The 22,417-nt window shown below is 34.7% G+C and overlaps 1 protein-coding gene across 2 annotated transcripts; it reads left to right on the forward strand.

Annotated features, from left to right (window-relative positions):
* Positions 1-26: 26 nt before the first annotated feature.
* LOC120634308 (serine/threonine-protein kinase pelle) lies at positions 27-15,453 on the forward strand. 2 transcript variants are annotated; one of them, XM_039904805.1, is made up of 10 exons: positions 27-200; positions 1,604-1,832; positions 2,243-2,322; positions 4,114-4,191; positions 6,686-6,848; positions 8,197-8,334; positions 9,921-10,047; positions 12,127-12,291; positions 12,917-13,110; positions 14,506-15,453. In XM_039904805.1, the coding sequence occupies exons 1-10, from the start codon at positions 84-86 to the stop codon at positions 14,679-14,681; spliced, it is 1,467 nt and encodes a 488-aa protein (XP_039760739.1). In that variant the 5' UTR covers positions 27-83; the 3' UTR covers positions 14,682-15,453. The 2 variants fall into 2 exon arrangements, with proteins under 2 accessions (XP_039760739.1, XP_039760740.1); XM_039904806.1 differs by having other exon boundaries at positions 9,921-10,020.
* The last annotated feature ends 6,964 nt before the right edge of the window (positions 15,454-22,417 follow it).

Here is a 22,417-nt window from a genome sequence, read left to right on the forward strand (position 1 = left end):
AAGTTTAGTTGTCAAAAAGTGTTTGTTTAGGTTGTTTGTGTGCCAGTTTTTTTGTTTATGAAATAATACGTGACCCCAAAACAATGTATATTTATGAATTACCTTACGATATAAATAAGGAACTATGCAGACTTCTAGACAACGATGAAGATTGGAAGGAGCTAGCGGATCATATGGGGTATAAAGCATTTGATGTGAACGTAAGTGAAATTACATACAATATTATGTTATTCATTTAACATATTTGGGTTTTTCCCATCGCTATGGCTGGCCCAAGCGAGATCGCACTGGAAATTCCGGATGGTATTCGAATTATACAATAGGACTTTAGTGTCTTATAATTTTCCTCATTTTCGTAATATTGAAGATACCCATGATTCATTTATTATTTGGAAGGAGTCCAAAAATGGGCACTGCCCATCGATCATGGTACTGCCTCATTTAAATTCAATATTTCAAGCTTGGAAACCTTAAGGTCAAAGGCCAGGACTATGATATGTTCACATAAGCATTTTATCTGTGAACTGGTCCACCAATTAAAAATATTCAGCAACTTTATTTTTATGTCCTCACATTTGTGTAACTTTGTTTCTTCTCTGTGGATCACATGTACTTGTTATATGATTGTGATAATAATAAAACTTGTGGAGTGTGATTATTAATACAATTGAATATTGTATAAATAATATTAAAATATGTCTATTAAAAGTGTTATTCTTTCCCTCCATTCTCATTAACCACCACTCTTTTACACACTTCTTTTACATGCATATTTTATCATAATATTAACATAATATATTAATTTCTCTAATCTTAGAAGGGGTGGTTATTTAAAGAAATTTTGTGAGAAGTTTTAATTATTTTCTTTTCTATCTGCCTTCACCTTATTTATTTTATTTATTATTTGACAGTCAATTGGTGCAGTGGGCAGTGATCCCGCTTTCTGAGTCCAAGGCTGTGGGTTTGATGATGAACATGAACGTCTTTCAGTGTCTGGGTGTTATTATAGTGTATTATATTCATAAAAATATTCGTCAGCTATCTTTGTACCCAAAACACAAGCTACACTTACTTTGGGGCTAGATGGAGATGGGTGTATTGTCATAGTATATTTATATATATATTATCTACATGCATTTATTTTTTAATTAATATGTATTCTATATTCTATAGGAACTGTGCCTCGCTGCGGTGGTTTCGAGGACGTTTTAGATTTTATTTAGTTTTAAATAGTTTATTTTAGGTTATATTTATAAAACAATTATTTTACTGCATTTAATTTTTTATTTTTTTCTATATGTTTAATTAATATATTCGTAAATTAACTACCACTGCTTTGTAAAACAATTAAGTTACAATATTATTAGAGCAGAGGAGATATAAATAGTCCCCTAGTGATATCTAATTTATATGGGTACAGAATAATAATTTCACTTACTCATAGATTATATGTAATGGTAATTCTTAACAAGACTAGCAAAAATATTTGAGTCAGTGAACCTTATTTTGTTTAGACACAATATAGTCAATTTATAAATAAATGTATTATTGTCACTTGTTTAATAAAATTATTCATTCATTATTTATAATTTCCTCATTACAGGAAATACAGCAGATAGCCAAACGCCAGGAAATATCTCCAACGGGACAGTTACTGACGCAATGGTCTCAGCTGAATCATAAAGTAGAGGAACTATTCATGCTGTTGTACCGTATGAAATATATAACAGCTCTGAGATGCCTTAAACCGGTTGTGGATAAACCATTTCATAGGCTCTTGCAAAAACATGACAGCAAGACTTTGAAAGAGAGACATTCGCTATCTTATGATGGTAATTCTGCCTTGCTAAATTTTTAGCGTTAATTTCTTTTTAGTTGATGAAAAGTTCCATAGGAATATTTCTATTTTATAGAACTAGTTGATGAATTATTGTAAGAGATTTTTTGGGATTCACGGTTCTGGTAATCTGGAAGCCCCTGCACCAGTCAAGTCAGTATAGTTCCTAAGTTTTTACTTTTCCTTTTTATTCAGTTGATGTAAAATTCCATAGGAATATTTTTATTTTATGGATTTTTTTTGTAGGATGCTACCTCTTCTTTATCTAATTATGGTGGAGCTCATGGATAAACTGATATTATTATAAATTTTTATACATCTTTCATAATGTGTGTTGTGGACAACTACAGAAGATTTAAAAACTGTGTATTTGGCAATCTTGATCAACAAAGTTGTCTTTTTCAGAAAATTTGAATAAGCAAAAAACACAAAAAGTCAATGGAAGTGAATTTTCTATACCTCTACCTGTGATGCTGTATGAAGAGGTATGTAATGGGATGTTGATATTAACTGTTTAGAAGCATACATTGTAAGTCATTGTTTTTTTGTATGTGCTTATGCTTAGGAAAACTATTTAATTTTAAGAACTTTAAAACCACATTAAAAACAAACTTTTCCAGCAACCTAGAAATGTTCAGTACTGTAATATTATTAACGTGAAATGAAATAAAAAAATCCTCACTAATTTAATAATTTCATACCCGAGAAACCCTCTTTTCTAGGAAATTTTTAGGGGTCTTCGGGTTTAATTTAAATGTTTTATTTTTATCAGCATTTTTGTCTACACTTTGAGGAAATATAAAAAAAAAAACTAAGAAAATTATATCGCATAATTTAAATAACAAACTAAAAAAGATTAACTTAAAATTTTCGTAACGAACATTTTGTTTTGTCTGGAAAATTTTACTGAATCGTGTTAAGCAAATAAACGTTAAGTATCGAATCTTCTTCTTTAGGTGCCTCTCCAACTAGTGAAGGTTGGCCGTCAGTTTTTGATAATTTTCCTTTTCTCTCGCGAGGCTAAACAGATGGGCGGCACTCTCGATCCCAGTCCACTCCCTTATATTGCGCAACCAAGCCTTCCTCTTGCGACCGATGCGTCTCTTTCCAGCAAATTTGCCCATCATTATCAGTTGCAGTAGCCTGTATCTATCATGCCGAAGCACATGCCCTAGATAAGCAACTTTTTTCTTTTTGACGGTCTTCCAAAGTTCGCGCTGACAACCAACTCGTCGCAAGACAATAGAAGTATAGAATAACAAATATTATTTTCACTGCGAAGCTGTGAACATATATATTAAATATGTTGTTCTTTCGACTTCACTTAGTGGTCAGCACCTTAATCTAAATAAAACATAATCAACTAACTGGTCTGGGTGTTTATCTCGAGCAAATGTTTTGCCGTGTTAGCGTTTGTTAACTTATTTTATTTTACATTAAACTAGCTGTGACTAGGGCTGCTACCGCGTACATCGTAATTTCTAGTCGTACCGTGTAGGCTAGTATTTTTTTAATTTCTCGGATTTTAAAGTATTCTTTCCCGGGAATGTAATCTACTTTTGTATAAAATTACATTAAGATTGTTTCAGCGGTTAAGCTGCACATGAGCACCATATCTCTCTCTCTCTACGTCGTGTTCCTCATTGCTGAGGGTCGTGACCCCTTCCACTTTTTGGACGATTTTGTGCCATTTGACTCAGCTTTGAGCAACGTTTAAAGCAGTATGCACTTTGGTGTCGGGAGCAGTGCGGATTTGATCCGACCAACGAATCGGGCTACGTCCTCGAGGTCTCTTTCCTTCCACTTTGCCAGTGACCACTATATTTTCAAGATTGTCTCCATCTCTTTTGGCAATGTGACCGAAGTACTCGAGAATCCTCTTAAGACAGGTGGTTGATAGGCTTTTTGGAATTTTAAGCTGTCTCAAAATCGATGCGTTGGTCCTGTGTGCCGTCCACGGGATTCGCAACATTTTCCTCGAGCACCACATACTACAAAAACAAATGTTTATATGAACCCCGTAGGACCTCTTTATTTCCCGGGATATAAATTATATAATATCTAAAAACTTAGTACCTTTTTATGTGTATTTGTGCAAAAGTTCAATAATGGTCTTTTTCTTATTATCATCATCATCACTTCAACCCTTTAACGGCCCACTACGGGGCACGGGCCTCCCACAATGAGGTTTATGCCGTAGTCCACCACGCCTGTCCAGAGCGGATTGGTGGACACCTGTCTTCTTCTAAATATTGTTAAATAACATCTCTTTATAGCGACACCAACTTCCAACTCGAAGTGACAACAATGTGGTGACGACTCAAACAGAAAGTTCAAATACGGAGAGTACAAAGGTAATGTAACAAATCTAAATATGCATGAATGGCATATTTTATATATTCACTTTATTGCACAACCAATAAAACAGTTTACAAACGGCTGACTTAATAATAAAGCATTTTGTATTATATACAAGGTGGAAATGAAAACCGAAATAATCCTTCAGAGGCTTTAGAAGTACATTATTTACTGTCTCTGAGCTTATCTGTGAAACCGAAACGCTAGTAGTTTTTGATCGAACCATTGACATCGTTTCTACTGAAAGGAATCAGATACAGCCTTAACATTACTGTGCGCGTGTCGGTCTTTTATCTTCAATAGGGTTGTCATAAGTAAGCACTTTAAATGTTTTCAATTCGTTTGTGTGAAAAAATAATTCTTCTCTTGGTTTAATATTTTTACAGAGTGATTCCCAATGAAATATACACATGCATCCTACAATATTATTCAGTAATTCTGTTACACGTTGTATATACAATTTATACACGTTGTATTCACATAAATTCATTTAAAACTTTCAAAACTTTTTATGTAAAGTCTCATTTAAGTTTTATCAGTAGTAGTTTTTGTGACAGAGCGCGTCCGGGGAAGTACCACTACGACTTGAAAGAAGGAGAAACCAATAAACCTTTCCATCAATTTTTTTTTTATTCATCTATTTACGAAATTCAAATTGAAATTTCAATTCTACACAGAATACGTCATCAACTCGTGGTAGACCCGACAAATAATATTTTTATAGGGATTTTTTTAATGTGTTCTATTTACGAAAGCTATTTCAATTCTACACAGAATACGTCATCAACGCATGGTAAACCGGACAAATAATGTTACTAGGGGTTTTTTAATGTGTATCTATTTACTACAGCTATTTCAATTCTACACAGAATACGTCATCAACTCGTGGTAGACCCGACAAATAATATTTTTATAGGGATTTTTTTAATGTGTTCTATTTACGAAAGCTATTTCAATTCTACACAGAATACGTCATCAACGCATAGTAAACCGGACAAATAATGTTACTAGGGGTTTTTTAATGTGTATCTATTTACTACAGCTATTTCAATTCTACACAGAATACGTCATCAACTCGTGGTAGACCCGACAAATAATATTTTTATAGGGATTTTTTTAATGTGTTCTATTTACGAAAGCTATTTCAATTCTACACAGAATACGTCATCAACGCATAGTAAACCGGACAAATAATGTTACTAGGGGTTTTTTAATGTGTATCTATTTACTACAGCTATTTCAATTCTACACAGAATACGTCATCAACGCATGGTAAACCGGACAAATAATGTTACTAGGGGTTTTTTAATGTGTATCTATTTACTACAGCTATTTCAATTCTACACAGAATACGTCATCAACGCATGGTAAACCGGACAAATAATGTTACTAGGGGTTTTTTAATGTGTATATTCACTACAGCTATTTCAATTCTACACAGAATACGTCATCAACGCATGGTAAACCGGACAAATAATGTTACTAGGGGTTTTTTAATGTGTATCTATTTACTACAGCTATTTCAATTCTACACAGAATACGTCATCAACTCGTGGTAGACCCGACAAATAATATTTTTATAGGGATTTTTTTAATGTGTTCTATTTACGAAAGCTATTTCAATTCTACACAGAATACGTCATCAACGCATAGTAAACCGGACAAATAATGTTACTAGGGGTTTTTTAATGTGTATCTATTTACTACAGCTATTTCAATTCTACACAGAATACGTCATCAACGCATGGTAAACCGGACAAATAATGTTACTAGGGGTTTTTTAATGTGTATCTATTCACTACAGCTATTTCAATTCTACACAGAATACGTCATCAACGCATGGTAAACCGGACAAATAATGTTACTAGGGGTTTTTTAATGTGTATCTATTTACTACAGCTATTTCAATTCTACACAGAATACGTCATCAACTCGTGGTAGACTCGACAAATAATATTTTTATAGGGATTTTTTTAATGTGTTCTATTTACGAAAGCTATTTCAATTCTACACAGAATACGTCATCAACGCATAGTAAACCGGACAAATAATGTTACTAGGGGTTTTTTAATGTGTATCTATTCACTACAGCTATTTCAATTCTACACAGAATACGTCATCAACGCATGGTAAACCGGACAAATAATGTTACTAGGGGTTTTTTAATGTGTATCTATTCACTACAGCTATTTCAATTCTACACAGAATACGTCATCAACGCATGGTAAACCGGACAAATAATGTTACTAGGGGTTTTTTAATGAGTATCTATTCACTACAGCTATTTCAATTCTACACAGAATACGTCATCAACGCATGGTAAACCGGACAAATAATGTTACTAGGGGTTTTTTAATGTGTATATATTTACTACAGCTATTTCAATTCTACTCAGAATACGTCACCAACGCATGGTAAACCGGACAAATAATGTCACTATTGGTTTTTTAATGTGCATATATTTACTACAGCTATTTCAATTCTACACAGAATACTTCATCAACGCATGGTAAACCGGACAAATTCAATGACGAATTCCTCAGGAACGTTTCAGCAATTCCATTGCTCAAATACGAGGATCTGAGAGAGGCCACTAAAAACTGGAGCGAAAGTAATCTTCTAGGAAAAGGAGGATTCGGACAAGTTTTTAAAGGTACACTAGTCATTCTGTATTTTAGTAGAATTAATAAATGTTAAGTAAACTCATTGACTTATTATAACTTGAGAACTTAAGTTTCTTAAGTAATTTATAGACTTATTGTAACTTATTGTTTTTTTTTATGTTGACTTAACAATTAAGTATTCATTGTAAAGTCAACATCTCCTGAGGATGCTACGTCTTCGGAGCGAAACGTACATTGCCGAAGATCTGTTTGGTGTGGAATATATGGATTGAAGAAATTATAGATTGCACCATACAGATTGTCCTGCTTTTCGCGGAGTATAGCAAATTAAGCTTAATTTTCATAAGTCAAGGGCTAACCTGTAGTGAAATAGTTTATTTTTATTGAAAGTCCTATTATAGTATTAAGGACTACGTAAACGATAAAAATGCTTTGGTGAAAACTATTGCTCTAACCAAGTTGCTTCTTGGTTTTAAATGACAATGTGAGATGGTGATAACAAAAAAAATAACAACCGGCTGAGTTTGTTGTGGGCTTCTTAGACCGGGCGCTTTTGGAACCCTCGTAGCTTTCGTTTTAAGTTGACGAATTTAGTTCGCCATCAACTCACTTCTATGTCATATTTACGATGTAATGTACGCATCAAAAGTTCCATCTATGTGCCTATTTGAATAAATAAATATTTGACTTTAAGTCGAATTTACCACAAATTTTCTATGAACCTTTAGTATAAGGTTGACGGCCGATTGGCGCAGTGGACAGCGACCATGCTTTCTGTGTCCAAGGCCGTGGGTTCGATTCCCACATCTGGAAAAGGTTTGTCTAAAGAACATGAATGTTTTTCAGTGTCTTGGTGTTTATGTGTATATTCTAAGTATTTATGTATATTATTCATATATATATATATGGGTATGTTCCGTATAGGCTCCGAAACGGCTGGACCGATTTCAATGAAACTTTCAGGGAATCTCCGGATTGACCTGGCGAGTAATCCTGTAAAGTTTGGTGACGATCGGAGCACTCCTATTTTTGAACTGTCGAACTGTCAAATACAGCTTTTATTTACTATGATGATATTCTATTGTTGGGTGTACATGGGTGTGGATAATGATCTTCACCCGCTCGAGAAGAGAATGAATACGGAGAGAAATAAATGATTTAATATATTATGAGACTTAAATTTAAAATATAATGATGTAAGTTTATTAAATAAAGCAAAATCTAGTCCGGCGAAGCGGGCTGGGTACGCTAGTTTTTCATAAAAATAATTATCAGTCATCTTAGTGCCCATAACACAAGCTACGCTTACTTTGGGGCTACATGGCGCTGTGTGTATATTATATTTATTTATTATTATAAGGAGGTTATGATTTATAGGCGAATGGAAGCTGTCGCTAGTTGCAGTGAAGAAACTCAGCAGCAATGACGCGCAGAACAAGGAGTTGATCGGGGAGATGTGCCTGAACCAGTACCGGCATGACAACATCCTGCCTCTATACGGTTACAGTTTAGGAGGTAATTGTTGTTTTACACATTTACAGGTCTTATTTCTGGACGCATACCTCTTGCCTTGAATGAGAAGGGTTTCATGAAGGGTGAGATCGGTTTTAAGTTAGCGGTCCCGTCTTCGGTTCTCGGCTGGGGAGATTTGGGAATTTATTATTTCCGAATTTTCTCTGCTCTGGTCCGGTAGGCTTCGGCCGTGGCTAGTTACCGCACCACCGACAAAGACGTGCAGCTAAGCGATTTTGCGTTACGTTATTATGTCGCGGAGAAACGGATTAGGGGAATTGGTTGAATACGGCCACACTCCCTAACAGGCTAGCTCACTACCATCCGAGACCGCATTATTACTTACCACAAGGTGAGATTGCAGGGCTGATTTAGTAGTAGTGTAATAAAAAAAAAAAGGCGGTCAGTAGGTGATCATCTTCATCATATTACTACAGGACACGGGTCTCCTCCCACAGTGAGAAGGGTTTAAGACACCTTTGAGAACATTATAGATGCAACTAAGACATGCGGGTTTCCTCGAGATGTTTTCCTTCCTCGCACAGGCGAAATCCTTGCCTCTTTCTAAAAGTCTCATAAAAAACTATTTTTTTCCGCACGTAGCATTATAGTGTGTAGTTTATTTCCTATAATTTATTGATTTTCATTTTTTTAATTCTTAACAATGCAAAAAAAAACACTATTAAAAATTTTTGAATGCCCAAGCAACCGGCGGTCAGGGCTCCAGAGTGAGGAACCTCCTCACAATACGCGCCGTTTCAAGGACTACTACCTTCTGTATCCGACCCTTGATCCAACCAAGCGAAAGCTACTTAAGATGTTAGTCGAAGCTTTTCGCGAGAAGACCATTGACTGAAAAGACCATCTGAACAATAACGGTCGACTCAACACCCCACATAGCGGTAATCTCGTGAGCAAGTTCCAAGTATTTGGATACTTCTTCCTTTTCAGCTTTCACCAGATTATCGTCATGTGGAATAGTTATGTCAACAATTATTGCACGGCGCACTGATCGATCGACTAGCACTATATCAGGTCTATAAGCTGTAATATACCTGTCAGTGATAATCGTTCGATCCCAGTAGAGCAATGCTACTTTCAAAAACTGACGCCGCGTCGTGCCTATAGTAAGGCATCTCAAAAATCGATAAGGGGGCGTCCATAAATTACGTTTTTTGAACCTCCCTCCCTCCCCCCTGGTAAGATGTCGTGAAATTTCCCAACCCCATCCCCCAATCACACATGCGATTTTTCAAAATGAGGGTTTCTTACGTTAATGTGTTGGATTGTTATTGTACAAAGAAAGACCAATGGACCAAATTAGTATAATTTTCTTTGTTTCAATCAAAAAAAAAGGCGTGATATATGCCGAGACCCCCTCTCTCCAACGTAAGGTTAGATGAGATTTGACTCGACCCCCGCCACCCCTTGAACATCTCACGTATTTTATGAACGCGCCCTAAGGCCATACCGAAGAGCAAGTTGTTGATAAATTATCCTGGCTACTTGATTATGTATGTGCAAGTATTGGCCGTTAGCGAGATTAGGACATATTTTTGATTGATTCAGATATTATCATTTATTATTAGGTCCAGAAGCCTGTCTAGTATATCAGTTTATGGCTGGCGGGTCACTGGAACAAAGGTTGCGGCATAAATCAGCACATCCCCCTCTCACGTGGTTACAAAGGTACTGGATAGCACATGGTGTTGCCAGGTAAGAATCATTTGTTTACCAGGTTTCACTGGAAACTGTTCCTTCATCTAAGTATTTTTATATCTCTTTAAACAACAACACAACTGTAAATAGGCTGTGTATCCTACGCCAACTATCAAATGCGAGAAAAGCGAGTTTAAATTTTAAATGACATTGTGAGATGGTGATAACAAAAAAAAACACCCGGTTAAGTTTGTTGTTGGCTTCTTCTTAGACCAGGACGCGTTTGGAACCCTTTTAGCTTCAGTTTTATGTCTACGAATTTGGTTATCGCCTTTATCTCACTACCGTGTAATTCTCATGTATACATCAAAAGTGCCACCTGTGGGGTCCTACTTGAATAAAGATATTTTAGACTTTTTTTTGACAAGTGAAGGTGCGTCCAAATAATATATATATTATTTATGCAACACGAAAACCGTAATATTTCTTTACATGCTTTAGAGGTACATTATTTAATGTTTCTTAGACTTTTTTGAGTAAACTAAAATTATCAAGATACCGAAAATATAATTCGTTCGTTAAAGTAAATTTACTAAATATGTAACATATTTTATTGAATATTAATTTGAATAATTAAAAATATGGTAGAGACACACATACACCCACACACGCACACACTTACCCACACACATGCACGTACACACACAGTTATACACATAATAAATTGTATGTTGATAATGTAAACTTCCAAATATGTATGCTCTCTGTTTTTTTTTGTTTTTTCTCTAATCTCGATGCACATATGGAAAGACACTGACCCCCAAGACACGGGATATCTCAGTTCTGGGGTCCACGGTAATTTTAGAAAAACCGTTGTACTTTTAAGCAAATAAAAACTGATATTACTGTTAACTTCCAAATAAAACCAACTTCCAACTTTGAAAAAAAACCACTGCCATAGTTTTTATTGAAAGAAATAAGATAAAGCCCCCAACATCGCATGCAAAATTAAAATCAAGGACTCCTGTCACAGTACGTACGCGTCGGCATTGGTACTATGCGCGTGTCGCTCTTTTGTCATTAATAGGGCTGCCATAAGTAAACACTTGAATTAGTCTGTATCATGTTAGTCTGATTTAATAATTTTATAGGATCATTCCTTATAAAATATTCTGGTGGTGTAAATGGTGGTAGTACTTCCGAAGAAGAGCTCTGTCACAGAAAGCTCTGCTACTACTTTACAACCATTATAGTTTTATTTAAATTTTTATTAGCGTTTTTACCTACACTTGGAGGAATTATAAATTTATAAAATTTTAAATTTATAAAAAATGATAATTCCTTCAAGTGTAGGTAAAAACACAAATAAAAATTATAAAAAACACAAAAAAGCAATGTCATCTCATTGTAATATGGACCTTTGAAAAACGTAGATTGAAACTGCAACGTTTCCTACTAGATGACGCTACAGACGCTATAAGACAGATGTGAAAGGCATATACTAATTTCGGTATCGACGGTAGGAGAGCCGTAGCTTAATTGGAGAAAGCGCTCATTCCTGTTTAGAAGAGAAGTCCCATAGTACATGTAAAGACTAGAGAAGTCAACCAGTTTCTAGTTGTAGAAAAATTATTAAATACTTCTTTTTCCAGGACTAAAAGTAGCATGTGTTACTCTCCGTCCTTTCCACTTAAATTAATTAATTAATTTAATTTACCCTTCTAATTAGAACATCGACTTCACTTTCGGGGATAGGGTGGTGGTGAGTTGGAATCCCAGCACGTACATCTAAGTTTTTTTTTTTATTATTTGGTAACTATGACCCGTCTACACTATAACATAACGGAATAATTCAAAAACTAAACTAAATCAAAAAAAACTTACATTCAATATTAATATGCAAGATACAAAAAGTTATGTGCGTTTTAAATGTAACTTGCTTCAACGGTGAAGGAAAACATCCTGAGGAAACCTGCATGTCTGAGGGTTCTCCATAATATTCTCAAAGGCGTGTGGAGTCCACCAATCCGCACTGGGCCAGTATGTTAGACTGCAGCCTGAGCTCTTGTCATTTTGGGACCCCTGCCCTGTAGTGGTCGGATGAAGATTATAGCTAGGTTATATCTTATCTCACAGAGGTCTTCAGTACTTACATACAATGGTCGGCACACCTCTCATACACGGCGATATCAAGCCAGCCAATATACTACTGGACCAATGTACGAAGCCCAAAATAGGGGACTTCGGACTCGCTAGGAAGGGGCCGTACGGAGAAGACCGGACGCATTTAAAAGTTTCCAGGTAAGACATGGGTACGGGGCTTAGGCTACACCTTTTTACTATGTAGTTTGGATATTCCATTGAATTAATAACATACAGAATCCTCATTCAGTCATTTTTGTTTGCAATCCGATCAATCAATTTCTATTTATTTGCTGATACACGTAATGAGGTGTTACAGTAAAAAGCTAGTACAATAATATTAATTAAAATTATGAAATAATGTTTATAATAATACAATTCATAAATAATAAATTACAGTATATGGGCACATGTCAAAGAATACAGTAAATTAATAATTACTTACGAATATTCATCAATGCAGTGCATTGTTTTCAAAAACAGTGAAAACCTTGGTTGGCTAATCTGTGTAAATCCAGGAGGAAAAAAATCTTGTCATGATACAGAGTAAAAGAACGTTCCATTTTTAAACTACACGAGAGATTTTCATACAACTTTTACCGGCCGCTGCTCGCATGCTTTTGGCCAGTAAGTAACCTACAGCAATTCCGATTTCTTTCGAAGAAGGTTGTCAAAATAATGCTCAAATTTGCAAGTAGCTATCCAATGTCATATTTATTGTCTTCCGGCGCGAACTCTTAGTGCGTAGTGAACTACATGTTAATCAAATGCTATATTGCTTCAGAGTACACGGCACGCGTCCATATTTACCCGACGAGTATCTCCGTTCCCGATGTCTATCGCCAGCCGTTGATGTATTCAGCTATGGCGTGGTTATGATAGAAATGGCTACAACCCTGCCGGCTCTAGATCGTTCTAGATCAGTTTCGTTACTGAGCGATTATACCCACCAATTGGCAAGAGAGGGCGTTGATTTTGGTAAGTAATGGTAGAAATAAGTTTCTGTAGTGGTAGAAATAAGTATCTGTGGTAGAAATTAGTATCTGTGGTAGAAATACTCTTACTTCAAGGATTTTGTTTTTAAGCCTTCTATCGCCAGTTGTCGATATATTTGGCTATTCGCTCTAGATAGCTGCAACCCTGCTTGCTCTAGATCGTTCTAGACCAGTGTTGTTATTGAGCGATTATACCCACCAATTGGCAAGAGAGGGGTGGATTTTGGTAAGTAATGGTAGAAATAAGTTTCTGTAGTGGTAGAAATAAGTATCTGTGGTAGAAATTAGTATCTGTGGTAGAAATACTCTTACTTCAAGGATTTTGTTTTTAGCCTTCTATCGCCAGTTGTCGATATATTTGGCTATGGCGTAGTTATTCGCTCTAGGTAGCTGCAACCCTGCTTGCTCTAGATCGATCTAGATAAGTGGTGTTATTGAGCGATTATACGCACCAATTGTTAAGAGGGGGCGTGGATCTTCGTAAGTAATGGTAGAAATAAGTTTATTTTGTGGTAGAAATAAGTATATGTGGTAGAAATAGGTACTTCTAGGATTATTTTGTTTCTGAGCCTTCTATCGCCAGTTGTTGATATATCGGGCTATGGCGGAGTTATATACTCGGATAGCTACAACCCTACTCGCTCTAGATCGTTCCAGACCGGTGTTGTTATTTAGCGATTATACGCACCAATTTTCAAAGGGGCGTGTATTTTGGTAAGTAATGGTAGAAATAAGTTTCTTTAGTGGTAGAAATATGCTTCTTAGGTAGAAACAGTCAACGGATATATCGAAATAGTTTCGCTTTCCTAAAATCCTACTTGCACTTGAGCAGTTATTTTAACGATCTGCAGTAAAGTTGCGTTAGATAACATTTAGTTATAGTTTTAGTTGTAATAAAGCTTTTTATTAAGCAACTCGTCCGGGAACTACTACCGCAATGCTTAATTTAGCTGCCCAGCTGTGTTGCCATTAAACTGTATTCCGGTCGAAATTTTAAATGTATAAATTTGACTATTAGTAAGTTCAGATTCTAAAATATTTAGTATAAATTTATTCTCTATAATTTATTTCTTAACAATGCTTGCTTAAAAAAAGTCCATTAAAAATTTATAAAAAAAAACCACCCTCGTCTTGTGGGGCTTTTGAATGCCCAAGCAACCGGCTGTCAGGGTTGTGAGGAACCTCCGTTTCACAATACGCGCCGTTTCAAGGACTACTGCCTTCTGTATCCGACCCTTGATCCAACCAAGCGAAAGCTTCTTAAGATGTTGGTCGAAGCTTTTCGCGAGAAGACCATTGACTGAAACGACGATCGTAACAATAACGGTCGACTCAATTATTACTAGAACGGTTTGTTTTAATTTTTTTTTTCTTACAGCATCTCTAGAAGACCGAAGCCTACAGGCTATACAGAATTCGAACCCGCAACTGTGTAGAGAGTTTGTATCCATCGGGCTACATTGCACTAAATACATGAGACAGGAGAGACCGACTATGTTCGATGTATACAAAACTCTGGATGCTATAGACTTGCCAGGAAAGAATTTTACTTAGCAATTATATAAACGCCTTTAATACCTCAAAAGGTAATTTAATATTACCGGGTATGAGAATGTATCCCCGTTCGCCCTAACCTACCCGTGACGTAGAGAACTGAACGGTATTTTAATTTATTCACGACTGTCCCCACAACTTTATTCAGTTTATCAACGGTTGTCCCTATTACCGTGATAAAAAAGTTCTCATAAATAACTAAAAGCGTACATTGTATAAAATATGGGAGACAGGAAACAAAATTGTTTTTTGATGGTACAAAATAGCTCTTTAGAATTCTATGTTGTATATCTAAAAGGCTCTATAAACCTCTAAACGAAATTAAATCTGACCTTATATGAGATTGGCCACACTTTATTAAGTTTATTAGCGGTTGTCCCAATTACAGTGATAAAAACCACCTAGGTATATATTAAGACACCTATGTTGTATAATATGTATGACAGGAAACACCCATGTTTTTGGACGGTATAAAATAACTCTTTAGAATTTTATGTTGTAAATCTAAAAGGTTGCCCCCGTTACAGTGATAAAAACCACATACGTTACGTGTACGTACGACACGTACGTTTTATATAATATGTGTGAAGGGAAAGATCGACGATTTTTGACATGTATAAAACTTTGTGCATTCAAATTATACGTAATAAATCTAAAAAGGCTCTTTACACCTATAGGAGAAATTAAATCTTGCCTGATTCGCGTTGTCCCTTTAATTTGAAATGAAAATGAAAATGAAATGAAATTTGAAATGAAAATTTATTTGTTCACATAAAACAATAGCAGATAAGGCGGAGAACTTCTGTTAAGTTTAAAACCTGTGCCAAAAGATCTCGCTCTTCCATTACAAAACACATTTTTATCTTAATTTATTTATATATTACTTTTTTTTTTTAATTTCTGACATGCGAGTAAAACATGCAGTGTGAGTGCGATTATGTTATGTGTACGTGCGTGTGTGTGTGTGTGTGTGTGCGAGTGTGCGCGCGTGCGTGTGTATGTGTGAGAACGTGCTTGCGTGCGCGCGTGCGTGTATATGCGTGAGGCTGATTATTACTTAAGTAATAAACCTTAATAAATTTAATGCCTTACTTTATCAGTTGCAAAAGGAGTTCAGTTTTTTCATATGTTAGTGATTGTAACCATTGAGTAATTTTTGTTTTACAATCGTAAGACTTTAATTGGTATATATTAAGTGCTTTATTAATTCTGTTATATATAAGACTGGATTGTTTTTTAAATTGTTTATTAGCAAAGGCCGTTTTAGTGATTACTGAAGGGACAACAGTATTATTAGTTCTTTTATTAAGAATACTGCGATCAATTAATGATATAACTGTGAATAACAACATGTTATTTTAATTTTTAACGATTGTCTCCACAACATTATTCACTCTATTACGATCGTCCTCATTACCGTGGAACAAATTCCCTCGTATAGCCCCCGAATTTGCAATGGAGACTCCGGTGACTAATCTAAAGCACCATGTTTAATTTAAACAGTATATATGTGTTAAGGAGAGAGGTCCTAAAACCTCTGTGATACGATAATTAAGATGATTCTGTTTATGTATTTTTGTAAATAGATAATCGGTATAAATATATATATATACTTAAAGCTATATATATGTGATATAAAAAAACGGCATTACCCTTATGTGTAATAGTACTGTTGGTTGCCCTTAAAAAGCTAAGAAATAAAATAAATATATATATACCTATATACGTTTAACCGATGATTGATTAATTTAATTCAAAATTTTCTGATGGCAGATTCAATTTAGTAGTGCTATCTTTATCCACAATGCCATAATATACTCTATGACAAGGTCCGGCATAAAAGCATCCGGTTCCGCTTTCAGAATACGTTAAAAAGAAAAAAAAATGTTTTAGTCAATACAAAAAACAGTTGCAGAGTTGCTTGGCGGCTTCTTGATAGAATCTGCCTTACGAACCGGTGGTAGAGTCACTACAAACAGACATACTAGACGTTCCGAAGGTGTCTACAAAGTAAGCTTATTTGAAATAAATGAATTTTAAATTAACGAGGTCATCGGATGTTTTTAGATTGGATTTGTTAAATTTCTGGCGTTAAAAATTATGATCGAACGAAGTAGTTATTAATATTGTATTTAGTAAAACACGTTTTAAATAAAATATTTTTTTAACATTATTTATTATTAAAGGGATTTTTATATTGTATAATAATATTTTACTTTTAAGAATTATAATAAGACAAGCTATCATCTTTATGTCCAATCATTATTAAATCCACCTTAACGTTAGGATGCACTATGAGAGCTCATGGTAATGTTTGTTACTACGGATGTATTGTGTTTTTATCGGCCAGTAGTTATGTAAGCTGTTATCTCATGTTATTAATTGAATATTTCTATTTTCTAATAAAATATTCTTCCATAATCATTTTTTAATTTTTTTTTTATCCCCACTTCTATCAACAAGAAGTTATTTGTATTTAAGTTTTGCGCTTACATAAATAACCTTTCAAACGCAGTGGCGTACACTGGGCTTCTAACCAGGGTATGCATACAGTGGGAATATTGCCAAAAACGCCAAAAATCCTCCTACTATACGAGTTATGTTATTATATTATTATAAATTTTGGGGTAGTCAGTGCTTTTGTGAATTGCACGCCACTGATCAAACGACATCGGCCGCTTTTTGAAAATCTATTCATTTATGGTTTTATTAGTGCCAATAATCTGCAATTTAAATAGCTGTAAAATACGCACAGGGCGTTTTAAGGTTTATATTGTTATTTACTGCAAAAGCGGTAACGGGCGAATGGTTATGCTTCACTTTCGGAGGGACCGAGTTCAAATCCCGGCACTCAACTTTAACTTGCCTAAATTACGTGCGTGTTAAATATCAATTTCTTCAACAGTGAAGGAAAACATCGCGAGGAAACCTGCATACCTATTATATATATTCTATTATATTTTTTTTGATTTACTAGCTGTCCCGGCGAACTTCGCACAGCGATCTTTTTTTTTTTGATGAATGTTATATTTTAATACTTATTATCTTATTCCGGACTAAGAGAAATCCAAAAAAGTTTTACATTGAAGAATAGGATTTCAGTAATATATATATATATTCAACAAAACTAAAAAAAAATTGGTTGCCTGTAAAGTCGGTATACGGGCGAAAGTTTTACGTGACAACGACTTTGAGTGGTAAAATAATTTTAATGTGAATATTCATTCGTATAGTAGGAAGAAGGATGAAATAATAGTAACAATTTAAAACATTTATTTATACAAAGAATTATATTTAAAACATTAATTTATACAAAGAATCTCGCACTGAATTTCATATTAACAAAATTTTATTTTTACCTTTACACATACATACGTATTTATTTACAAATATACATACAATAACTTGCAATGCATTTGCGTACAATGAAACAGCGTTTACTACAAAGGGACGCGTGCCTTTCGCTTTTTATGTCTGTCTCTCTCGCTCTTAGGCAGGCGCGTGCCTCTCACTCGCTCTCATTGTGAGCGCATAACGTGAGCGGAGCGTAACGCAGTTTCTTGAAGTGTCACCCGGCAAACCAATTAATAAGACGTTGTCACGTCAAAATAAAATATCATAAAAATTGGTCCAGCCGTTCTTGAGTTATAAATGGTGTAACTAACACAACGCCAAATGGAACGCCTTGCCGTTAGATATCCGTGAGGCACATCGATTAGGACCTTCAAGAAACTAGTGAAGGATCATTGTCTCTTTCAGCCGAACATCGCTGAAGCGGATCATTTTAAGTGTGTAATTTTAATTATTTATGTATTTCATATAAATTGAGGATGTTATATGTTATATATTTATATAGGTATTTATGTTATATATTTTATTTGTATTTATATGTAAAATATTTATATATATATATATATATATATAAATATAGTTATATTATAAATATATATATATATTATTTATATATTTGTATAATTTTAAATCTTATTTATTGTACCACCTACCTCTTTTCTATGTTTGTTCCTTTTACGCCATTGGTTGCCTGGAAAAAATCGCTATGTAGCGATAAGGCCACCAAACTGTACTCTCTTCATATGTATTTATATCTTTGTAACTACTTTTTTTTCTTTGCTGTACAATAAAAGTGTATTCATTCATTCATTCATTCACAACTTCCTTTAATATGTACTTATAGAAGTGTACGTATGTGAAGTAAGTTATATATATACTTTATTTATCTGTTTTTGTAATTTATGTTTACTATTTAAATATTATTTGGTGTACACTCTAACACCCATTTTCTTAACTTCGTGTACTTTGGAAGGTTGCCTGGTAGAGATCGCTTTTAAGCGATAAGGCCGCCTATTGTACATTTTCATTCTTTATTTCAATTGTTTCTTTTTATTGCTATGTCTTTGGTGTACAATGAAGTGTATTTGATTTGATTGATTTAATTTGATACCTTATAGTTCTTCATGATTTTCAAAGACAACCAGAACGCACTTACTGTTGGGATGAGAATGATGAATATAGTAAAAAAAGACGAAATTCAATCAAAATATTTAATTTGATTAAAATACACGACATCCATAAACTATATTGTCACATTTTAATAAACATTTTTAGTTTCACATCTTTAAACTACAATACATAAAGATATGGGATAAACATTTTAATTTCACAATAATTTAAATTCTCAAAATACTTAGTTCTGATTAAAATACGCGACAGATGAAACTTTCGTCACATTTTAATACATTTCATTCACAGATTAACACAGTACACTAAAATACATAACATATTATGGCATTACATTTTAATGTCAAAATAATTAAAACTCACAAAATACACTCTGTTCTTATTAAAATCAATAGACGACAACTATTATCACAAAATTGTTTATAAAAAAAAAAAAAAAAAAAATTGAATTCCCAAATTACATAGAAGTGTATTAGTACATTTTATTACCTTATTATTTTTTATATTTTAGGATATTAGGATTTCTTAAATATTTGTCATTTTTGCAGCACGTTAGTAACACATTAAAAAAGTTAATGAATTTTTCGTAAAAAAAAAATTACGTCTACTAGAAGTTTGGTAACAATTCTTCTGGACATAAATCTTTAAATAGAACTAACTACCCGAAAAAGTAGTTACTACAGATTGGCCGTTATAAAATGTGTTGCAGACGTGTGTAAGTATATGTATATAATACCTTCTATAACCATGGTTAACAAAAACCGGTCGTTTTTCTTGAATCTGTGCTAAAATTCATCCAAATCTTTAAGCCTTTCTGGCGTGATTGAGTAATAATAAACATCCATCAACTTTTGCATTTATATATACAGGATGTTTGGTGCATCGTGTGCCAAATCGAATCTGATGATTGGAGGGGTCTTTGGCTATCTCTTCAGCCCTCGTAAAAAAATCTTGCTCAAACGGTTTTTTTTATACTGATTTTAAATTGTTTTTTTAAAAATTGTAAAAATTCTACATTTAAATTTTAATAAAAAATAAAGTTGTTAAGTATTAATTAATTTTCTTTTTAATCTTTAATTTGTAACGTTTTACGCTTCTTTTGAAACTAGAATTACACGCCAGCAACATCTAGTTTTTGTTTTACAGCCCCGCAAAGTTTTTTTTACGTAAAAAAATAAGCTTGAACGTCAACTTTCGGTTTTAATAAAAAAAAAACTAAAAGTGATCATGTTCTTCCAATTTTTTTAAAACATCTCTGGACTGTCCCCTTTCTAATGGTGTGCAATATGCCATGAAAAGTAATTAGTAACATCACTAATTTTCAAATTTTCTAAACTTGGTCGCAATTTTCTAATATTCAACAGGTGAAAGAAAAACAAGGGTTTGCGTAAATAACACTCACAATTCACAAGGCAGATGACATTTTCTGTCTCTTTCATAAAGTTATACGCCCGTTGTTCGTTTAAACAGGCAAAAATAGTTTTTTCACTCTAGTGAAGCGAAATCTATCTTCTATTCCTTTCTTGCATAGTGCAAACCTGTTTGAACCAATCGCGAACGGGCCCCGCGTCGCGTCGACACGGCGGCCATCTTATTTTTTAGTCGAGACATCACTGCCTCTGCTGCCTAACGTGTGTGCTAGCTTACTGTACTCCACGATTCTTTTATTTAGTTTTCGTTAAGTTTTGTTGTTTTTTGTTACGTTTTATTTACTTTTGGTGTTATTGTTAAACTTTGTTGACTTTTTTGTTGTTGCAATGACGACATACTCTAACGAGGAATATGCGGACATCATAATGGTTTATGGTGCAGCCCGTGGTGTCGCTCGTGCAGCGCAACGACTTTACCAGGAACGCTTTCCTGGTCGACGATTACCTGGCCGCAGAGTCTTCCAAGACACATACCGACGTTTACGCGAGACTGGGAGTGTCAATTTTCATGAACCAAGGGGACATGTTGTGCGACATAATGTTGAAGTGGACGAGAGAATACTGGCACTTTTTGAGGAAGACGACACAAGAAGCATTAGATATGTGGCGGCACAACTTGATATTTCAATATGGAAAGTGTGGAAAGTCCTTCGACAAAACGAAAAATATCCATTCCACGAGACTCCGGTTCAAGGTACGTAATTTAAAACCTTTGTTTGACGTTGCCTTTGTTTAGCAGGTATCCATAATCTTCTAGTGCAATTAATTACTGCTCAAGGGGAATTAAAAAGATTTTTGGTTGTTGCAGGTCTTGAGGGTGGCGACTTTGACAGACGAATGCACTTTTGTCGGTTTTTGTTACACACAGATGTGGATAATCCTGATTTTTTAAAAAGAATACTGTGGACTGACGAATCCAAATTTACCAGAGAAGGGATTCTTAACTTGCACAATTTACACCATTGGGCACCGAAACGGCAAAACCCACATGCCAAAAGACAGCAATCTTTTCAAAGACGGTTTAGTGTGAACGTTTGGGCAGGAGTGATTGGGAATCAGGTAATTGGACCGCACTACCTGCCTGATAACTTAAATGGCGATAATTATTTAGAGTTCCTGCAAAATGATCTGCCGGAATTATTGGCCGAGGTGCCCGTGTTTAATGAAGATGTGCCCATAGTATTTCAAAATGACGGCTGTCCCGCGCATTGGCGTTTAACTGTGAGGGAATACCTCGATAATGTGTTCCCCAATTCGTGGATTGGGCGCGATGGGCCTATTGCATGGCCTCCACGTTCCCCAGACTTAACTCCGTTAGATTTTTATGTCTGGGGACGTGCCAAAGAGCTAGTATACGCCACAGAAGTCCCAACGAGGGAGGTACTAATACAACGCATAGAAGCGGCCTTCGGTACAATTAAGAACGAAATACGGCTTCGGACTACAACTGTAACAATACGTCAAAGATGTCGGGCCTGCATTCGAAACAGGGGTGAACAATTTGAGCAGAATTTGTAAAAATTATGAAATAAATGTTTCAAATGCAATGTATTATTTTTATTTCAAGTAAAACCTACGAAATTTAAAAATTTTACCTGCTTGTGAGTTTTATTTACGCAAAAACTTGTTTTTCTTTCATCTGTTGAATATTAGAAAATTGTGACTAAGTTTAGAAAATTTGAAAATTAGTGATGTTACTAATTACTTTTCATGGCATATTGCACACCATTAGAAAGGGGACAGTCCAGAGATGTTTTAAAAAAATTGGAAGAACATGATCACTTTTAGTTTTTTTTTTTTATTAAAACCGAAAGTTGACGTTCAAGC

The sequence above is a fragment of the Pararge aegeria genome, chromosome 23, assembly GCF_905163445.1.
Source record: "Pararge aegeria chromosome 23, ilParAegt1.1, whole genome shotgun sequence".
Classification (NCBI taxonomy): domain Eukaryota; kingdom Metazoa; phylum Arthropoda; class Insecta; order Lepidoptera; family Nymphalidae; genus Pararge; species Pararge aegeria.